The following is a 20,073-nucleotide window of genomic DNA, read 5'->3' as shown; positions in this document are numbered from 1 at the left end:
GATGATTAGGTTAAACTCTTTTGATGAGTTATAACTCTTTTCAAGAGGCTCTGTGATATATAGGCCTCCTTCTCTGTACTCACACAGTCACCACCTTCATCACCTCTCACCTGGCCTGCTGCAGTAGTCTCCTAATTTGTCTAGCTACCTAAATTCTCTCCTCAGTTTAACCCATTCTCCACACAACTGTCAAAAGGATTTCCCCTAAAGTACAAGCCTGACAATATCACTCTCCTACTCATAAAACTCTAACAAGTTCCTATTGCCTTCAGGATAAAATATTAATTCATTTATTTGAGTTTTTAAAGCTTTGCACAACCTAGTTTCAATATACCTTTCCCACCTTTTTATCCATTTCCTCTCTTCCTATACTCTAATATCAAGGCAGACTGGCTTTATCTCCGTTCCTCATACATGAAAAATTTCATGTCCCTTCTTTCTACTTTTGTATTAGTTGTCACTCATGCCTGTAATGCACTCCAAACTCAACTGGGCATTTTCTCTTCTACAGATACTTTGTGAATCAATCCCCCAATGTCCTCACAAGTGCTTTATCTTTAGCATGAATCTCCTCTATGACTACATGGTCTAAAACAAGTGCTCTTTTGTGCCATATGTACTATTGTCAACACTATTGGACTGTGATGGAAGAGTTCAAGTTTTGTTGCTGCCATAATGATAAAAAACTTGAAGGAAAAATCCTTGCAGATCTTTTCCATTTTTAAAAATTGTAGTCTGTCTTCTATTTCTATCCTTACATCTTCTCTCAGTACATTCATTTAAAGATCTGAGAAGATAAGTTGATTTCATTTTCTTCCTTCCATCCCTGCCTCACTCACCCTCAACATATACCTTTCACCTATCTTGAAATATAACATATGTATATCTATCTACACTATTATCCTTCCAACAAGAAGCATGGTAGGTAGGCAAGAAGAAATGTGCAGGGACAGGTAAGTTCTAGAGGAAAATTAATCTCTTGGTCATAATAGTGATCATTAATCCAATAAGCAATTTACTGAGCTTTTTCTACATGATAGCTTTCATGACATTAACCATTAGTGAAAATTAGTGATGTCTTTTGACACCTTGGCACTATTGATTTGATTGCTGCAGATAACAGAAATGGAAGATGATAATAACCTCAAGGAATCTCAGAGGAGCCAGTACTGGGGACAGAACAATAATTCATTACAATAATATGTGGTTTTTAGTCATTCTCTTTTTCTTTTCTATAATATCATTGGCCCTGCCTCTTTTGAATGGAACATCATACACAGCACAAGCATTATGATGGTATATAAGATCAATTTTTATAGAAATTATGTTTATGCTCTTGAACTATCTTTTCCAATATATTTTTGGCCATTGTTCTCTGTGCTTGCCATTACTTTAAAGTTAGAAAACTATTTAGATACAAGTTCATTTGGTTTAGAAGATTTCAAGAGTAATCATTAATAGGTCAAGATAGATTACCTGTAGGGTAACACAGGGATCTGTACTTGACCCTGTGTTATTTAATATTTTTATCAATGATTTGGAAAAGACACATGGAATGCTCATCAAATTTATTTATGACATTAAATGGAGAGATAACACAATGGATTGTAGAATCAAGATTCAAAAAAATCTTGACAGATGAGTATTTATTTGAATTTAAGATTAAATTCAGTGAGGATAAATGTAAAGTCTAATACTTGGGTACAAAAATTCAACTTTGAAATACAAGATGGCAGAGGCATAGTTAGCATTTATTCTGGGAAAAAGATCTGAGAGTTTTAATGGATTGCAAACTCAACATGAGTAAATAGTATGATGTGGCAGCTCCTATTTCTCCCTACCACAAATACAGTTTGATCTTAGGCTGTGTTGAGAGGCATAACTTCCAGGAATAAGGAAATGATAGCTCCTCTGTATTCTATAGCAGTCACACATCACCTGGAGTTTTGTGTTCAGTTCTGGGCACCATAGTTTAAGAAGGATAATGATAAACTGGAGAGTATCCAGAGGAGGATAGCCAGGACATTGAAGGGATTTGAATCATTTGAAGATTGGGTGAAGGAACTGGAGAGAGTTGTCCTGGAGAAGACTAAGAGGGAACACGAGAGTTATTTTCAAGTATTCGAAAGGCTGTCATGTGAATGCAAGATCAGATGTGATGTTTGATCCCAGAGGATGGAACCAGAAGTAATGGGCAGCAAAGAAGCAAATTTAGGCTTGATATCAGGGAAAAAATTTCCTAAAAACTAGAGCTGTTTGGAAGTAGAATGGGCCACTTTGATTGATGCTAAGTTCAGAGGTCTTTTTTTTTCATTAAATTAATTTTTTTTCTTAGCAAGTACTTCCACTACCCCCCAATCTCCCTGCATGCTGAGAAAAAAAAAACCTTTGTAACAAATTTGTGTGGTCAAGCAAAACAAATTCCCTTTGGCTATGTCCAAATATATGTGTCTCATTCTATGTATTTGTTCATCACCTCTCTGTTCGGAGGTGAAGCTCAGGCTTCATCAATGATCCTCTGGAATAATGGCTGGTCATTGCATTCATCTATTCTTAAGACTTTCAAAGTTACTTAGTTTTGCAATGTTGTTGTTATAGTCTAAATTGTTCTAGTTCTAGAAAGCAATTTGGAACTATACTCCAAAAGTTACTAAATTGTAACCACAACCAGTCTATGCTCCAAAGAGCTCAAAAAATGGAAAAGGACCTATAATTTTAAAAAAATCATGGAAGTTATTTTTGTAGAGACAAAGTACTGGAAACTAAGGACGTCTCCTTTCATTGTGGAATGGCTGAACAAAATGTGCTATAGGAATATAATGGAATATCATTGTGCTGTAAGAAATAATGAAGAGAATGGTTTGAGAGAAATCTGGAAAGATTTATATGAAATTCATTGGAGGTCTTCAAACAGAAACTAGAGGACCACTTTTAGATTATGGATGTGTATGATATGAGATGGGCTGAATGGCTGTGATTCTTTGATTTTGTCAAGTTATAGCTATGCTTATTCATCCTCTACAACAGGTGCTGGCATAAAAGCTGCACTTATATTCATAGAGGTCCCCTTGCCTATGTTCATCGTGAGCACACCAAGGTGATATAATCAAGGATCTCATGAAATAGTTTTTTTTCCCTTTAGGCAAATGGGAAAACTGGTTTCACAATACCTTTATTCAAAGGGAACCTGAGAGGCATTCTTCCATTTAGCTGCAACTATTTTATGTCTTCTGATTTCATTTAGAGTAGAAACATCATTATTGATGAGTTTTATCTCCTTTAATCATTGAACAGCTATCTCACACCCAGAATATGAGGAGTTTTGTAGGAGGTCTAAAAGCAGTGATAACATTCCTGACAGAAGTGAAAGAGGCTGTATACTAATAACCTACTCAGAAACTTTGTACCTATATATCATGAATGCTTTCTTTAAAAAGAGAGTCAGAAGGTACTGGATATGGTGATCAATGAATATGATCACACAAAAAAAATTTAGACTAACTATGTCTTGGAAAAAAGTGAAAGATTGGCTACCAGCATGGGGTTCATTTCAGAATCAGTTATTTGTGTGAAGTTAGACTACTGACTTGTTAGAGAAAAGGTCATGATTGTACCAAATTATAATAAAGGGTAATTATGAGGGGAAAAGTGTTGCATTCAACTATAATATCAACCCAACCTTTTAAAATAAATGATTAATTACAGAAAATAGGAACTGAATAAAAGTAATAACATTGACTCTGATTATTGACATTTTTGAGGTGTTTAACCAACATAAAACAAATGCTATCATAGAGGCCCAGAACCTAGAATTTGCTTCAGCCAATGAATAGCTGCTATTGTCAAGCAGAGACATAAGATCCAAAGGCAATACTAGTTTAGTGTAGAAGTCTACTTATAAAATATCATAGAAATAATGACAAAAAACTATAAGCAGTGTTGCTTCACAAAAGAGCAAAAAGCAGTAAGAAGGAAATGAGCTTGTAGAAATCTTGACATGAAATCTAACTGAGTCAATTATCCCAAAGCGTTTATTGAAGAAATTAAAGGGAGGATAGATAGGCAATAGAATAGCTAATCTAGTATCTAGCTATTACTTTTCATCATCAGTGAGATTAAAACCACCACATTTGGACTCTACAGTAGTCAGAAAATTATAGTGGGAAGGATGGCCAGACTGACTCTCGCTCTCTCTGTCTCTCTCTGTATATACATATGTGTGTATATATATATATACACGTACATATAATCCATGTGGGAGGTATCAGTTTTAAAGAAATTGGGAATCAATTTTGTTCCTAAATCAGAGAAAGGAAATTTCTAAAAGAATAAAAAATATCACATATGGTCTTAATTCCAAACAAAAGATGACTGAGATGACATTAGTAATGAACAATGCAATGGCTATCCTCTCATTTCTATGATATCTCTATGAGAATGACCTATCATGTAATAATGATATCCTTGGCATAGCAACTATATGAGAAAGGCCAGTTAGATGAAGGCTGCATGTTACCTCAATTATCACACTTAGTTTGATGGCAATATATTGAATTAACACATTAGTACATATAAATTAGACAGAAAAGGGTCCAGAACTGGATAGGAGAATGAGGCAGTTCACAATCAGAGAGCTGTGCAGACCTTAAAATTTTTTTTTTAAATTTAACAAGAAAACAATTTTCTCTCCCACATTCTCCTATGGCAGGGGTGGGGGAGAGGAGCTTATAGCAAATATGCATAGTCAAATAAAAAAAATTCCCACATTGGTTATATCCCAAAAAATATGTGTCCCATTCTGCACCCTAAGTCTATCACCTTTGTGACAGGAAGTGGGTAGCATGTTTCATCATGAGTTCATGAGGCCTTTGGAACCTTGGTTGGATATTGTGTTAATCAGAGCTCCTAAATCTTTCAAAGTTGTTTGCTTTTGCAATAGAGTTATCATTGTAGAAAATTTCCCCCTGGTTCTGTTCACTTCACTCTGCTTCAGTTCATTCAAATCTTTTCAGCTTTTTCTGAAGGTGACTCCTTCATTATTTCTTTTAACACAATAGTGTTCCATCACATTCATATGCCACAACTTGCTTGTCTGTTCCCCAACTGATGGACACCCCTCTAAGTTTCCTCTCTGCCATTGCAAAAAAATGCTGCTATAATTATTTATGTATACATTAGTCCTTTCCTTCTTTCTTTTATCTCTTTAGGGGTACAGGCCTACTGATATGTACCCTACTAGGGTAAGCAACAGTTAAATGACTTTTTGTGCATAATCCCTTTGTACATAATTCTGCTTTCCAGAATGGCTGGACAAATTCACAGTTCTACCAACAGTGCATTAGTGGAGCACTAGCAATGATGCCAAGCTAATTCCTGTTGCCAAGACACATTTTTAATGCCAATATTCTTTAGCTTTTACTATATAGCTGTGAATAATAAACACCACAATCTCAAATGAATCAAAATGCAAGCTACACACAAGGCGATGTGAAAATATGTGGTGGGTGTAAGTAGGCTCCAGTATATTCACTAATATTGATATACGTGCAAAATATGTCATAAAAATCACATTGTTCTGATGAATGTTTAACATTAGGCTTTAAATGCCAACATGTATGTACCACACACTTTTAAGTTTTATCTGCATTATTAACATTTTCACTAATATTTTTTAAGTCATAATCAACAAAACAATAAATCAAGCTCTGATTTGTAGCATTTGTCAATTTCCAAGGTGTAAATAAATACTTACACTGAAAATTCAACAATTGCCTTTTTCAATCTCCTTTCCTGACTCTTCAACTATATTATGCTCTTAATTGTGGATGTCCCCCAAGGATTGTCCTAGGACTGCTTATTTTTTCTCTCAGTTGGGGACTGCATCAGCTCACATGATTTCAATTATTATCTCTATGAAGATGATTCCCACGTCTTTATATCTAGCCCCAGTCCTCCATCACCAGTTACCTATTGGAAATTTTCAAAAGATGCCCTTACAGGCATCTGAAATTCAACAGGTCCAAAACAGCACCTACCCTTCTTCCAAACTTCTCTATGACAGCCAAGAACATGATCATCTTTTCAATTACCCAGGTTCACAACCTTGGCTATTATCCTCAACTACTCACTCTCTTTCCTCCCTCATATCTAAGCAGTTACCAAATCATGAAGTTTATTTCTGTATAGCATGTATTAGATATTTTCATTTCTCTCCTCTCACACAGCCACTGTTCTAATTCAAGTCTTTATCACCTCACACTGAGACTATTGTAACAGTCTCCTAATTGGTCCCTGGCCTCAAGCGCCACCACTTCCTCTCATTTCATTTTTTTCCTCTACCTAGTTGCCAAAGTCATTTTCCTGATGTGTAGATCTGACTGTCTGATGCCCCCTGCCCCAACCAATGCATTATAGTGGCTCCCTCTTACAGGAATGTATGGATGAGTGGCAGTCTGAACCCATGTCTGGGATGGAAGCATGAGTGAGGTCATGAATACATTTGAAATACCAATATTTGTGATTATGTGGTGCTTCTTCCTCTCTACCCCTCAAGGCCTCTATAAAGCTCACTTTGAGATTCCTGGCACTTGCCAAGATAATCTATAGATTATCAAACTATTAGAACTGTCAGATTCAGATCACTTGATCTTTTAAGGTAGGTGAATTCCCATGATGTCACATCTCAAAGGAGATTTTGGAATTTATTATGGTCCATTTGAAATTAGAGTCAACATTAAGGTTGGTTTCCATAGACCATTGTACCTTCATTATTTTCCTATGAATCACTGGGAAAATGCCTTCAGTTTCTCACTGAGTAGCCCAAGCCCACAAAGAGTGAACTCTAAAGAAAAAAAGATACTTTCAGACTAAAGAAAAAGGTAGTATCTTGAGATTATAGGTTTAGTCAGGAATCTTGACAGCTGAGTCAAGTGTTATGACCATGGCACAGTCACAATGTTTGGATCCTGCTTGATTGTAAAGATTTTTTTTCTTTTGTCTGGACTGTGATTTAATTGATTTAGGGAACTCCAAATTGAGGAAAGTCCCTCTATCAATTCAGATCAGTAACTGTTCTGCCATTTACATTCTTAGAAGGTTGTATTTCATGGAGTCACTGAGAGGTTAAGTGACATAGCCAGATATGTCTGAGTTAGGACTTGAATCCAAGTTATTCTCCCAGGACTTGCTCTCTCTATTATTCCATACTGAAATAAGAAGAGTGCTTTTTACTCCTTGGTACAGAAAGATAAATTTTTGAAATTCTCTTTATTTTCTTTTTCTTTCCATCTAACATCCATGAATGGTTAGAACAGCTTTAAATTTTAAACACTTTCAAGAAGCCAACACAATTCCAACAACACAATTTCAATTAAAAGGTCTTTTTTAATGGCTAAGATTCTTAATTGTAAATTTTAGTTAGTATTCTACATCTCAGAGAAATGTACTGCTTTCTGGGACAAATGTGATTTCTAGGTGTTTAGCCTAACTAGTTTATGTGTTACATTGGGGGAGCCTCTATGGGTCTATGGCCCAATCATTGCCAACCTCTGCAGAAGCCTTTACTGAGAGTCAGCAACTTTTTTTGAGTTACTATAAAGGATTAGCTGTTTATTTCAGTCTTTGGCTTATTGTTTCATTCATTCAACAATTACGGAATTGACTGCCTACTGCCATGTTTTCAAAGCACTATCCTGTGTCCTATGAGGTGATACAAAGAAGTATTCATAGAACCTTAGAGTTGGAAGAGGCCTCTGAGGTCAGCTAATCCCATCCATACCCTAATCATGAATCCTGTCCACAAAATTCCTGACAAGTAGTAAAATGAGGAGTCGAATGGGATGGCCCCTTCAGGTCTAAACCCTCTTATCCTAGTTATCGTTCACCTGGAGATCTCCAGAAACAAGGAGCTCACTTTCTCTCTCCCTCCTCTCCCCCCACTCAAGTAGTTGTGTAGGAGAGGAAGTTTTTGTTCTCAAGAGCATTATAATACAGTAGGAGAGATGGCATGTTACCAATAACCATAAACTAGATAATAGAACATTGGACTCTTTTCCAGAATGAAATCCCACAGCTTAACAGCTACATGGGAGGAAACTTTTGTTGAAATTGTGAGTCGAAATGGGAGAACAGTAAAAAAAATCCTTTTGTGGGTTGGGTTTGTTTTTTTTTAGTACCCTAATGTAGGTAAAAGTAACTACTTCACCAAAAGGAGATTGAGGTTGTGTAAAATATGAATGAATCCAACATGCTAATACCTAAAGTTTAGTGACAGAATGGTGTACCAGGAGAGAGAGCAGTGAGCATGAAGTCAGAAGAACTGGGCTTGAATCCCACAAGAGAAAGAGAGTCTGTTCCCCAGTTGCCTTCGTGGGAGGGAACTACTGCTTGGCCCATTTAGTTCCAGGCAACCCAGGAAATAGTGTGGGAACAGGTGCTTCCTAGCCCCTTCTTCCTCCTGTACTCAATAGCTGTGTGACTATGGGCAAGTCTCCAGGTTTCTGTTGGCTCATCTGTAAATGATCTCAAAAGTACTCTCCAGCCCTGGCCAACAGTGATTCTCAGTCCAAGGTGAGGCAGGAAATGTTACTAGTATTTGAGTGCTATGGACTGAGAAAGGAGGTCAAAGGCTTCTGAATGGTATAGTCAGGGAAGTGTTCATGAAACGCTTGGAATTCATTAAGAAGAATGTGATCATTTTGAAGATGAGAAAACTATAGCCCAGGAAGTTTATGGGATTGGTACTTAGGTCTCTTGACTTCCAAGTTCAGGGCTCTTTCCATTATAGCATACTATTTCTAAGCTTTGAACTTATTTTCAGCAAGTATACCTTATACAGTGGTGGGGAACCTGCATAGTCTCTTATCCTTGCACTTTTATTTTACCTGATGTTCACACTCTCTTGAAAACCTTAAAGTGTTATAAAAATACTAGTCATTATTATTACCATCCCCACTTATGGAAAACTTACTCATCCTCAAACCCTTGACCCACCCCCACCTCATATTCATGGCCAATAACCCAGATTCCTATTTGAAATTGAAGCCATCCAATGTGAGCCCCCACAATCCCCTTCATCCACCTCAAAATTTAGCAGCAGCTTCACCCATTTTCCCCTTCACTCCTTATTTAATAGTCTGTGGAGAATATAAATGAGGAAGCAAAGTACTGTAGGAAGCTGCAAGGTATGTGATCAAATGCACAAATGAGGGATACTTATTTCCCTGAGATGAAAATCTTTGTGGGAGCTAGACCCTGTCTTAGGCCTGTTTCTTTGTCCTATATGGGAACATAGCTGGTATACTATACTTACTGCCCCCATTGTCTGCCCACTCTGCCTGCCTAGAAAATGTGAGCTATGTCAACAACTCCCTTCTTCACTAATGAATAATCCTTATAGTACTTCCTAACCTTTCTCTACCACAGCATATTTTGGTGAGGGGTGGAGTATCATAATGTAAAGGGACTTGGCTTTCTCCTTCTTCTTCTTTTGTATCAAATTCTTGAATGTGGGGAGTCGGGATCTGGTGTCCCCAGGATGCCTCCAAAGAGATTTTCACTTATCCTCTCCCTCACAAATAATTGCATGCCCTGGTCTTGAACTGGACTTGTGGAATAGTACTGTTTTTCTAAACTATTAAGGGTTAGATAATAGAATTTAAATGTGTTCCCAACCAAGTTTCTCTTTTTTCTTTTCATTTCCTTTTCTTTTTAAGGACTTAGGTGGCTTTTTTTTTATTTAAAAAAAAGTGCAAACCCTTTTCTGGAGAAAAATGAGATTGTGGGTGGGATTCTCTGTTGTGCCAAATGAATGAATGAGCAATGTTATGAAATGGAGGCCTTTCATCGCCTGGCCCTGACACTGCCTTTCCCCATTGGATGCTGGTAGTAGTCACATGTCCAGAGCATCTTTGAAAAGATGCCATTGAAGCTGGGGCAGTTCACGCCATCCTGCCTCTCACTGAGAGCTGTGACTGACTTTCTTTTGCTAAGGTCACCATTTAGTGCCCAGCAGATCCAGCATCATGTGTAACAGATTTGTGGGCACCTGGAAACTGGTCTCCAGTGAAAACTTTGAGGATTACATGAAAGCTCTAGGTGAGGAATAATTTTGTAAAAAACTTCTGCTTGAGGAGCTCCTTCTTGAGAAAGTAAAATCACTCACTCCCTCATTCTCTGGGAGAAGTTAGAAATATGTGTGTATGTGGGGGGGTTAGGGTGGTGGCAATTGAAGTGGAAAGCATAAATCATAGTATAGTGGTTTCCTGATCTGGTTCTTTGTTTTTTTTTTAATTTCAAAATTCTTAAAATGAAGGGGAGATTTTTAGAGAAGTGTCATCAATTTATTCATCTTCTATTCTCATTTGTCACTTGGATTTCTAGGGGCCAACATATTCCAGAAGAGAAAGAATGGAAACAGAATATAGAATGGTCCCACATTGAAGAGTCTGGTGTTTATCTAGGCATAGTATGTTCACTCTCTGAGTTAGATTGATTTTGTTTGTCAATTCCCTCTTATTCAGTAATGAAACTGTTCGCATAGGAGAATTCTTCTTGATTACTACCAATCTCTAGCAGAGACTACTTTTCTTTGTCCCCTCCACTGAGTTTCACATCATTGTCTGAGCAAATTGAGGCTTCCTTTGGTTAGCTAATTCCAGAGTGGGAGAAGAAAGAGGTAAGAGGAAGTAAGAATGGAGATGAGGGTATAGGAGTAGAGAATTCTAGAGGAACAGTGAATCTGTCTTCATTCACTCTAATGTCTACCTTCCACTTAAGGGTGGATGTTAAAACAAAATCAATGGCAGACTATCTATCCTGTAAGCTTATGTATAGATTTCTCACTTGGGATAAAATAATAAGTAAAGATCAGGTTTTTTATCCATTGTGCAGTGGCTAACATATTTCATGTAGGAGGGTTTTTTGTTTGTTTGTTTGTTTACTTCTAACCTCAAACCCGATTACTTCATAGGATCATAAATTTACAGCTGAAAGGGACCTTAAAGATCATTTAGTCTATCTGCTTCATTTCAGTCATACTAGAGATGGAAACCAATTGGTCACTGTTCATTTCATTATAACTTTACAAATACTGAGAGAAAATTTTTGCTTTACCTGCTTTATCATAAAAGTCTTGAGGGCACCTAAAGTATTGGTCTGGGGAAAAATGATGATACAGGTAGAGATTATGAGCACTGATGGCAAGGTCATGAATAGCAGCCGTAGAAGTCTCATAGTGCTTAAAAATGTTATCATGTAGAGGTCAGCTATTAACTCCAGCTGGTATAGTGTAGCTAAGATTTGAAAATGGCCTTGTTGGCACAGCATAGGCCACCTCTAAACCACTTACTCATCACCTTTTCTGTGGCTGTGCATCTTCAATTTTATAATAGAAATCAATGAGAAAACAAGATTTACTTAACTAAAAGTCTTACAGTCAACTTTTCTAAGACACAGCTCTACTATGTCCCCACTGACTATCCCTGTAACTTTCTAAAGGACCAAAGTGCCCCCTTTCTGGCCCTGACTCCATTATGTGCTGTCTACAGGGTCTGCCTTTGCTTTTATCTTTTTTAATCACCAGGGCTTAGCGAGATGTTTGGCATGAAGGAAGTATGCAATTAATGCTTTTTTTTCCCCTTTCTTTTCCTTCCTTCCTTCCTTCTTTTCTTCCTTCCTTCCAGAAAGCAAGGGATACTTGAAGAGGTATAAGAAATAGTCAGGAAAAAAGGTTCTAACTCTGGTTCTCTGACCTTCCTGACTGTATCTTCTCTCATTCTTATTCCTCTTCTTATCCTTTAACTGTATGATTCTTCCCAAATTCAGGCCTTAGTCTTCTATTCTCTCATTATAGTCTCTCTTTTGAAAAAACTCATCAATTCTAATAACTTCTATGATTTAGTTGTGTGATCTGGTCTGGTTATTGAGTGACTCTGAGTCTCAATTTCATCATCAATGAAATGAGAGGGTTAGAGAAGTTGATGTCTCAAAGCTCTTCCAGTTCGGGGTCCTTAACTTATACTAAGCCTTCTCTTCCTCCAGCCAAATAATTCTTGCCACTGCCTCTTTTGAACTTCATTCTGATTGTTCCCACCTTTGCTGTTAATCAAGATCACTTTGCAATCTTAGAATTTTATGACTTAGTAATGAGTAATAAGTTTCATATAGTGTTCCAAACAGTGTTACAGTAAAAATCTATACCAGGTGTGCTGTAGGTATGAAAATTTTTTAGTTTCTTGATTGTCCTTTCATATAACCCTAGATATCATGAGACATATTAATGATTATCAGTAATAATAACAATAAGTTATATGTATATAGTTCTTTAAGGTTTGCAAAGAACTTATATACATTATCTCATTTGATCTCTGTAATAATCATGTGAAGTTGGTGATATATGTATTATTATCCTCATTTTAAACACAAAAGAACTCAGGCTCAGAGAGCCTCATGTTCACATAGCTATTAAGTATTGGAGGCTGGATTTGAACTCATGTCTGTTTGATTTTAAACCTAGCGCTCTATCCACTTCTCTTCCATGTGATTTTCTTTTGAATTTGGGTAGCTTTATCTATCTCCATGTGCTTCAATGCTTCTGATTTCTATATTTTTTATTAGAGACAGTGCTTTGTACATAGTAAATAATAAATGGTTGTAGAATAAATGAAATAATTAATGACATAATCCAAGCAATAGGGTTTAACATTGGTTTCTTTACCTGGACCTATTTATCACTCACATTTTTTTTCTCTTAGGGTGCTTTTAATTCCCACAGAAAGTATAAAGCTGTCTCAGTGCAGTGAAGAACAGTAATTGATGTGAACACAGCCTAGAATTTTTTAAAACTTAGAATGCTCCTTATTTATTCTACTGAATTGTATTCATTTTTATCCGTAAGGGTTTTGAAGCCAACCGGTCTTCCCTTCATATGCTAGGTTTCTGGAACCTCAGTTCATTCCTGAAAATTGGATTTTATTGAAGGGATAGGAAAAAAAATCCACACAAATTATTTCTCTTTAGGAGATGAAACACTGACAGGAAGATTTCTTCCTTGGTGACGTTATGATTTATGCCCAATCTACCCCTGTAGCACCATAGAAACATTCACAAAAAAAAAAAAAAAACAAAAAAACAGAACAAAACAGAAGAATGTGATTACAAGCCTTCTCTTTTGAAAGAGCAAGTATTCTTTCTGACAGTATAATTCTAACCTGTCTGATTTTCAGGGGTGGGTTTAGCCACCAGAAAATTGGGAAATTTGGCCAAGCCCAGTGTGATCATCAGCATGAAGGGTGATATTATAACCATCCGGACTGAGAGTACCTTTAAAAATACAGAAATCTCTTTTAAGCTGGGCCAGGAATTTGAAGAAACCACAGCTGATAACAGGAAAACAAAGGTGAGAGATTAACTTTTTTCTACTGGTGTCCCTTATCTACTGGAGGAGAGATGGCAAGGTCTTCTCTCCTTCCTGTTGTCCATACTAATTACTTCAAAGGGAAGTCTTCATTTTGCTTAAAAACAATATGTCTTGGGTGACTCACCCTGTGGCAGTGACTCAGTATAGGATAAATTGTCTCTTTGTTCAACTCAATTCCAAGCAAACCAATTATGTGATTGTGTCTTTGTAGACCACTATAACCTTAGACAGAGGAGCACTGAATCAAGTCCAGAAATGGGATGGCAAAGAGACAACAATAAAGAGAAAGTTGGTGGATGGAAAAATGGTGGTGGTAAGAGTCTTTTCTTATTCCTGAATACTGAAAAGATAAAATTGACAATGATGAATTGTAGCCATATGACATCAAGGACCTGGGATTTTATTGGAGTGGGATTTCTCTTCACTATCCCAGATCATTGCCCAACTAAACCATTCAATCTTAGAAAATTGCCTGGCGCTTAGAGAGGTCAGGTGACCTGCCCAGAGCTCGTGTCAAAGGCAGAATTTGAACTGATTTTCCTGACTCCAAAATGAGCTCTCTCTTTATGATGCTGTGTTGTTGTTCCTTTACTCATTTATTTATCAAAATTCATTTTCTCCTTCGGGAAAGACCTAGTACAAATGGGTGAGGACAAAGTCAAATATCAAGACAGAGTTGTTTAACAAAATCACAGCTCATATAAACAGGGCCAGAGCTAAAATAGTTAAACCATTAAGATCATCCTCTTGGAGGGCTGTCCCAGTAAATCTTTAAGAACAAGAAATAGAGTAAAGAAGCTTTGGACTAGGTAGCCTCAAGTTTCCTTCCAAATTTGAGGTTCTCTGACCTATTACAAAATAAGGTGAGCCCAGATAAGCCTCACTAATTTGGGCCCACTGAGAGGAAGGTGATGCTGAATTAATAAAAGGTCTCAGTTGTAGAATATTCAAAAATAAATATAGCTTCTTTCACTTTCAAGACATTTTGTATTCTATTACAGAGGCTAATAAAGTGCTGGCCAGTTGAGGTCACTGGAGACCTGTTTTAATGACCAGATAAGAATAATGAAACGGACCAGCCTAGGTAGTTCATAAAGTCCCATCTAACTAGAAGATTTCATGATTTTTATGATTAGAGATTATCTTAGATATCAAATGTTAATGTGTCCTTTTTGTTCTTTAGGTAGTATTAAAACTTGTTTACAATATTTGTTTGCTTAGTAAACACTTTTCAACAGTTTTCTACTCCCTAAACGGCAAAGGCCTATTCTCAGCACTGCTTGACCATTGCATAGCATTTGACAAGGGGGACCACCCTCTCCTTTATGATAATCTCTTCTCCCTTGACCTCCCACCATATTACATGACTCTTCCCACTTTTCTAATCACTCATTTTATGTCTCCTTTTAAATGTTTCTTCTGTTTCCCGATTTGTAAATATAGACATTCCCCGTGTTTTTGGCCTCTTCCGGCTCCTTTTTTCTCTCTATGCTTTCTCTCTCTCCTTTGACCACCTCTTCTCCTACCCTGGATTTGTCAGCATGCCAATGTGGATTCTCCTAAACTGATAGATTAATGCTTCATCTTGGGCAGGTCCTGTCCTCTCTGGGTCTCATTGCTGACGCACTAATTTTTCTAAACCACATCTTTGATCAGGTCAATCCACTGTTTTAGGTCATCTAGCATCTCCCAACTGCCTGCCAAACAAACCTCACATTCTTTCTTTAGCCCATCATTTAAGGCCTTCCACCATCTGGCCCCATGTCCTCCTTCTTTCCCACTAGAATACTCTTCTCATTATATTAATCCGCTAAAACTCCACCTAGCTTTCAAGACTCAGCCCAGTTGCTACCCATGTCATGAAACCTTTTGCTAGTGCCTTACCTTTACCAAATATGATATAGTATTCATAGGATAATAGACCTAAGACTCAAATGGATCTTAGAGGTCAACTAGCCCAGCCTTCCGTTTTTTTTTTTTTTTAAACAAGCAAGGGAAATGAGGTCTAGAGAGGCTCAGTGACCTGCCTAAGGCCATATAAAGTAAGTAATGGAGCTTGGATTTAAACGCAGATGCTTTGACTTCAAATCCAGCATTTTATTACTTTATCCTGCTGCTTCTGAACTCCTTCAGCATTTTTCACACCTCTTTTATGGCAATTACCACATTCTACTGTCTCTTGTTGATAATTTTGTTGTTTTATTTTTCCTATTAGACTTTAAACTCCCTGCAAGGATTTTTTTTCATATTTGTATGACCCAGGGCATCAAACATAGTATTTTACACAAAGTAGGGGCTCAATGAATATTTATTGATTGAATAAATGAATCAAAGGTAAATTTCAACTCATTCAAATAGTTTAAAAGTCTAAATGACTGATTTCAGACATAATGACCCTTTATTGACATTTAAATTCGAACCTAGGTTTTAAAAATACCTATATTTGACTATTAACAGTCTGTGATTTGGTCTGGATTTTGGAGACTTACTCTATCTCCTTTCTTCTAGGAATGCAAGATGAAAGGGGTTGTTTGCACTAGAATCTATGAGAAAGCATGAGAACACTCAGTCTCCTCACTCAGATGGAATTAATGTGGAAAATCAGGCTAGATCAATAAGCCAAGCCTGATGCTGCTGCTTTTTTGCTCTTTTCATTTGTACCTATCAGGAAAATGACTAAATTGTGGAATTGTATTTAAAAGCTGGATTGTAACTAATTTAAACTGCCATGGTCATCAAGATCAAAGCAATCCATCATGTGGGTATATTCATTGCATTTAATCTAGTAGCACTAGTTAGGCTTAAAGGGTTGGGTACATCATTTAATACACTTGGAAAGTCTTACTCTTACCTATGATCTCTTTGATGGATCAGAAATGAGGCCAATAATCAAGATTCCAATTAAACTATAGCTCAGCTCATACAGTTGTTAGGAGCATGCAGTTGATTAAAGACTAGGTACCATTATAGATTCAAGCTCCTCTTACATGGCTTCAAAGAGCTATCTTAGTTTCCAGATCTCAAAAACCAGTCTAGATAGCAGATGAATCCGGTTCAATCACGGCATTAAAAAAAAATGCAATTTGTCTCTTTGGATACAGAGACTCTAGGTCTTTGTCAACTAATCAAATGAGGTTTATTGCAATAAATAAATAGCTCTCCAATGCAATGAAATAAGTTAAATAATCTATAATTAATAGTTGTTAATTAATCCTAATATCAGCTTCCTTTGCCAACCAATTTGTTTTGGAAAGTGAAAACATAAATTCATTAGGATTCCAGAAAGCCTTTCACAAGTACTTAAAAAATTCCAACTTATCATTATTTCATTAGTGTGTTTACTCCCTTCACCAGTGTAGTCCATGGTATTCTCCATGTCTTAGTAGATTACTTAGCAGCTTCTTTGGTCAAATGAACTTCCTGCCTAGGAGCCACCTTTCTCACCTTGGGCATCTCAAAACTAACATAGGTTGGCCCTCCAGGTGATAGATGCCCACTCGTAGCCTTGCAGCTTCTTAGGACCTGTCAGACCTTGTGTTTTGAGAAACCAAAGTGATCTCTGTGAACTTTAATGGATGAATAAAATATATAGTTTCTTTTCCCCAAATTCAATTTTACTTCTGTTAGATCCCTTAGCTGACCCTATTAACAGTTTCTTTGTCATGCCTTAGTTTTAAACGCAGATGGGCATTTTTTTACCTTTCCGTTTATTTTCCCTTCTGGGCCTATCCTTTGCAATAAATTTCTCCTTTCTAAGAATAATAACTTTTTTTTCAAAATCTTGACATCCTGTTCCTCTTTGACTTGAAAAAAGTGCAACCAATGGCCTACCCTTGAGGCCCTAAGGGATTGACCCTCATATCCAATCAGAACTACCTATTCATGGATTTCAGAAAAAGATTTCAGAACTCCGTAGCAGTTGTTTTTATGTATCACTGGGATACTAGGCCGACAAGTATCCATGTGGCCTCACTAACCTCCTCTGGTTTTAGTTTCTATCAAAATAAGCTTATTAAAGGGGGAGAGTGAAAAGTAACACTGCCATTTTCAGAGGTCAATGGTAATTATAATTTCTTACTTCAGGAATTCTGTTCCTTAATAAAAGTCATTACTCTCTTATGGATTGTTTTGGCTCGTTTACTCAACACAAAAGTCATAGGAAATCCTCCATTTTCCTCCCTTCAGAACAGGAAAAATGAAACAGCAGAGATTATGAGGGCAAGAAAAAGTCACTGACACAGGTGAAATATCTTGCTCTTTAAGAAAAGAGACTTTTAGATATTTATTCACTATAACTATAAAGCAGGAGAAAAAGAAACTGAAAACGACATGCTCTAGGATGGGTTTTTAGTAAAAATTTCAAAAATGTTATTTAATCTGGATTTTCCTTCAGAGTCTTTACTGCAAGCTACTTAATGTCCAATAGTGACCATGATGACAAAGACAACAACCTTTGGTGTACTTCATTTCATTTGATCCTTTCAACAGCCTATGAGGTGGTAGAAGTATTATATTTCCATTTTAAAATATGGGAAAACTAAGATTCAGAAAGTTTAAGTGGATAGCCCAAAGAGATACAGCTACTGAGTGTGGAGTCAGGACTGGACCCCAGTTTTTTTCTGGTTCCAAGTCCAGAGTTAATTTCATTAATCGAGGCTACTTGATTAGAGCTTAGACTACGGAGCAAGTCATAAGATCTTAGAACTGATAACTTTTTAAAACTGGAGATCAGAAATAATAAAAACAGCTGTCATTTACAGCCTAGAGTGTTTCAAGGTTTGCAAAGTACTTTTCATATGTTATCTTGTATGATTCTCATCATAAATCCTATGAAATAGATGCTGTCATCCCTGTTTTCCAAACAAGTAAACTGAGGTTGACAAATGAATGAATTTCACCCATGGAGAAACTCAACCTCAGAGGGATTAGAGTCAGGATTTAAACCTAAGTCTCTCTTTAATCCAGTTTCAACATTCTTTACATAGTACCCCACTGCCCTTCCAAGATAAGAAGAAAAGATCATGTCACAAGATCACAGAGAAATGTTACTAATAGGTAAAGATTATATAACACTTTAAGGTTTGCAAGACTTTACATAAATTATCTCATTTGATTCTCACAACAATTTGGCAAAGAAGTTTTTAAAAATTATCTCTTTTGTAGATAAGGACACTCAGGCTGAGAGAGGTAAAGTGACTTGCCCAGGGTCTCACAGTGTCTTCAACCCAAGTTTCTCCGACTTTGAGTTCACTAGTCTATCCATTCTACCATATTGCCTCCCAGAAACATAGTATCAGATCATGAAGGGTCCTTGGAGGCCATCTGGTCTAACCTCAATATTTTATAGATGAAGAAACCGAGACCCAAGGAGGCTAAGTGACTCATCCAAGAAAACTCAAGCAATAAGAACCACAAACAGAATTTGAACTTGAGCTGGATGGCTGAAATCTTTAATTCTAGAGCCTATTTATTTAATAACCAAAAGCACTAGGACACGGGTAGGGAATCTGTGGCCTCGAGGTCACATGTGGCCTTTTAGGTCCTTGGGTGCAGCCTTTTGACTGAGTCCAAGTTTTACAGAACAAATCTTTTTATTAAGAGGATTTGTTCTGTGAAGTTTGAATTCGGTCAAAGGGCTGCACTTGAGGACCTAGAGGGCCACATCTGGCCTCATGGCCACAGGTTCCCCACCCCTGCTCTAGGATAATAAAACCGTAGACTATTAAACATAGTAATCTTCCTAATTTTTCCTAGCTCTGTTGATAACCACAGAATTTTTCAGCTGGATGGGAGCTTAGAAATCTTTTAGTGGTCTAAGTCCTCCTGTTTTACGAATGAAGAAACTGAGGATTAGGGAAGGACCTGCCCAAGGTCACCAATCTAGTTTGTGGCATGTTGGGGACTAGAACAGAAGTATCCTGACTCCCAGCCCCATACACTTTCCATTACCTCTTTGCTGTCTTTGACCTGCCCCAAATGCCCTGAACTTTACTAAGGATGATTCCCACCCTTCCTCATCATAAGCTGTTATTCTTATTTTGATGCCCGATTAATTTTATTATTTTTAAAAGTTCTTTTTACTGACATGATTAGTATGACTTCCTCAGGCCAGATATCTTTTTGTATCAAAAAATTGTGATAAGGGATGTGATAGGTAGCATTTTCATCCTTGCTGTCAAGTGATGTGGAGTGAGAGGTCATCAGACCAAGAAGGAACCAAGTGTTCTTGTCCTGAAATCAAACGTCAGAGCGACCAGAAGCACCTCGCTCAAGCCAGGAGCAGAGATGTAATCAAGGCCTTTGTTAGGAAAGCAGCTCATTACTACATATCCGCGCTGTTTCAACGATACACATCAAGATTGGCTACTAGCCATAGCTCAGCAGATGGGAAAATGAGTTTTTTTAAAATAACAAAATGTAGACCAATAGGGAAAATGGAATTAGAAAATATAAATTCCACCAAAGCCAGGCTGAGTAGAAATTATGCTAGTGTTGGATTTGGGAAATCAAGTTAATAGTTTTGTAATTTTAAGATGAGACTAATGTTTGACTGTGTCTTTCCCACATATTGTCCATTTTTAAAATTAAACAAACAAACAAAAATGTATGTAAGGGAGAAGATGACTCAGAAATTCAGTACTAAAATACAAAGCTTT

General features: G+C 37.0%; 1 protein-coding gene across 1 annotated transcript in view; it reads left to right on the top strand.

Moving 5' to 3' along the window:
- The window catches only part of LOC114054156 (myelin P2 protein), an 18,108-nt gene extending 2,132 nt beyond the window's left edge, over positions 1 to 15,976 (top strand). Inside the window, exons 2-6 of the mRNA XM_027877305.1 lie at positions 4,942 to 4,967; positions 12,906 to 12,912; positions 13,224 to 13,396; positions 13,629 to 13,730; positions 15,926 to 15,976. Of these exons, the coding sequence (XP_027733106.1) occupies positions 4,942 to 4,967; positions 12,906 to 12,912; positions 13,224 to 13,396; positions 13,629 to 13,730; positions 15,926 to 15,976 (359 nt within the window). The remainder of the gene's footprint in view (positions 1 to 4,941; positions 4,968 to 12,905; positions 12,913 to 13,223; positions 13,397 to 13,628; positions 13,731 to 15,925) is intronic.
- The last annotated feature ends 4,097 nt before the right edge of the window (positions 15,977 to 20,073 follow it).

Source organism: Vombatus ursinus, unplaced genomic scaffold (genome assembly GCF_900497805.2).
Source record: "Vombatus ursinus unplaced genomic scaffold, bare-nosed wombat genome assembly UNPS02014812.1, whole genome shotgun sequence".
Classification (NCBI taxonomy): domain Eukaryota; kingdom Metazoa; phylum Chordata; class Mammalia; order Diprotodontia; family Vombatidae; genus Vombatus; species Vombatus ursinus.
This window is presented reverse-complemented; position numbering and strand designations above follow the sequence as displayed.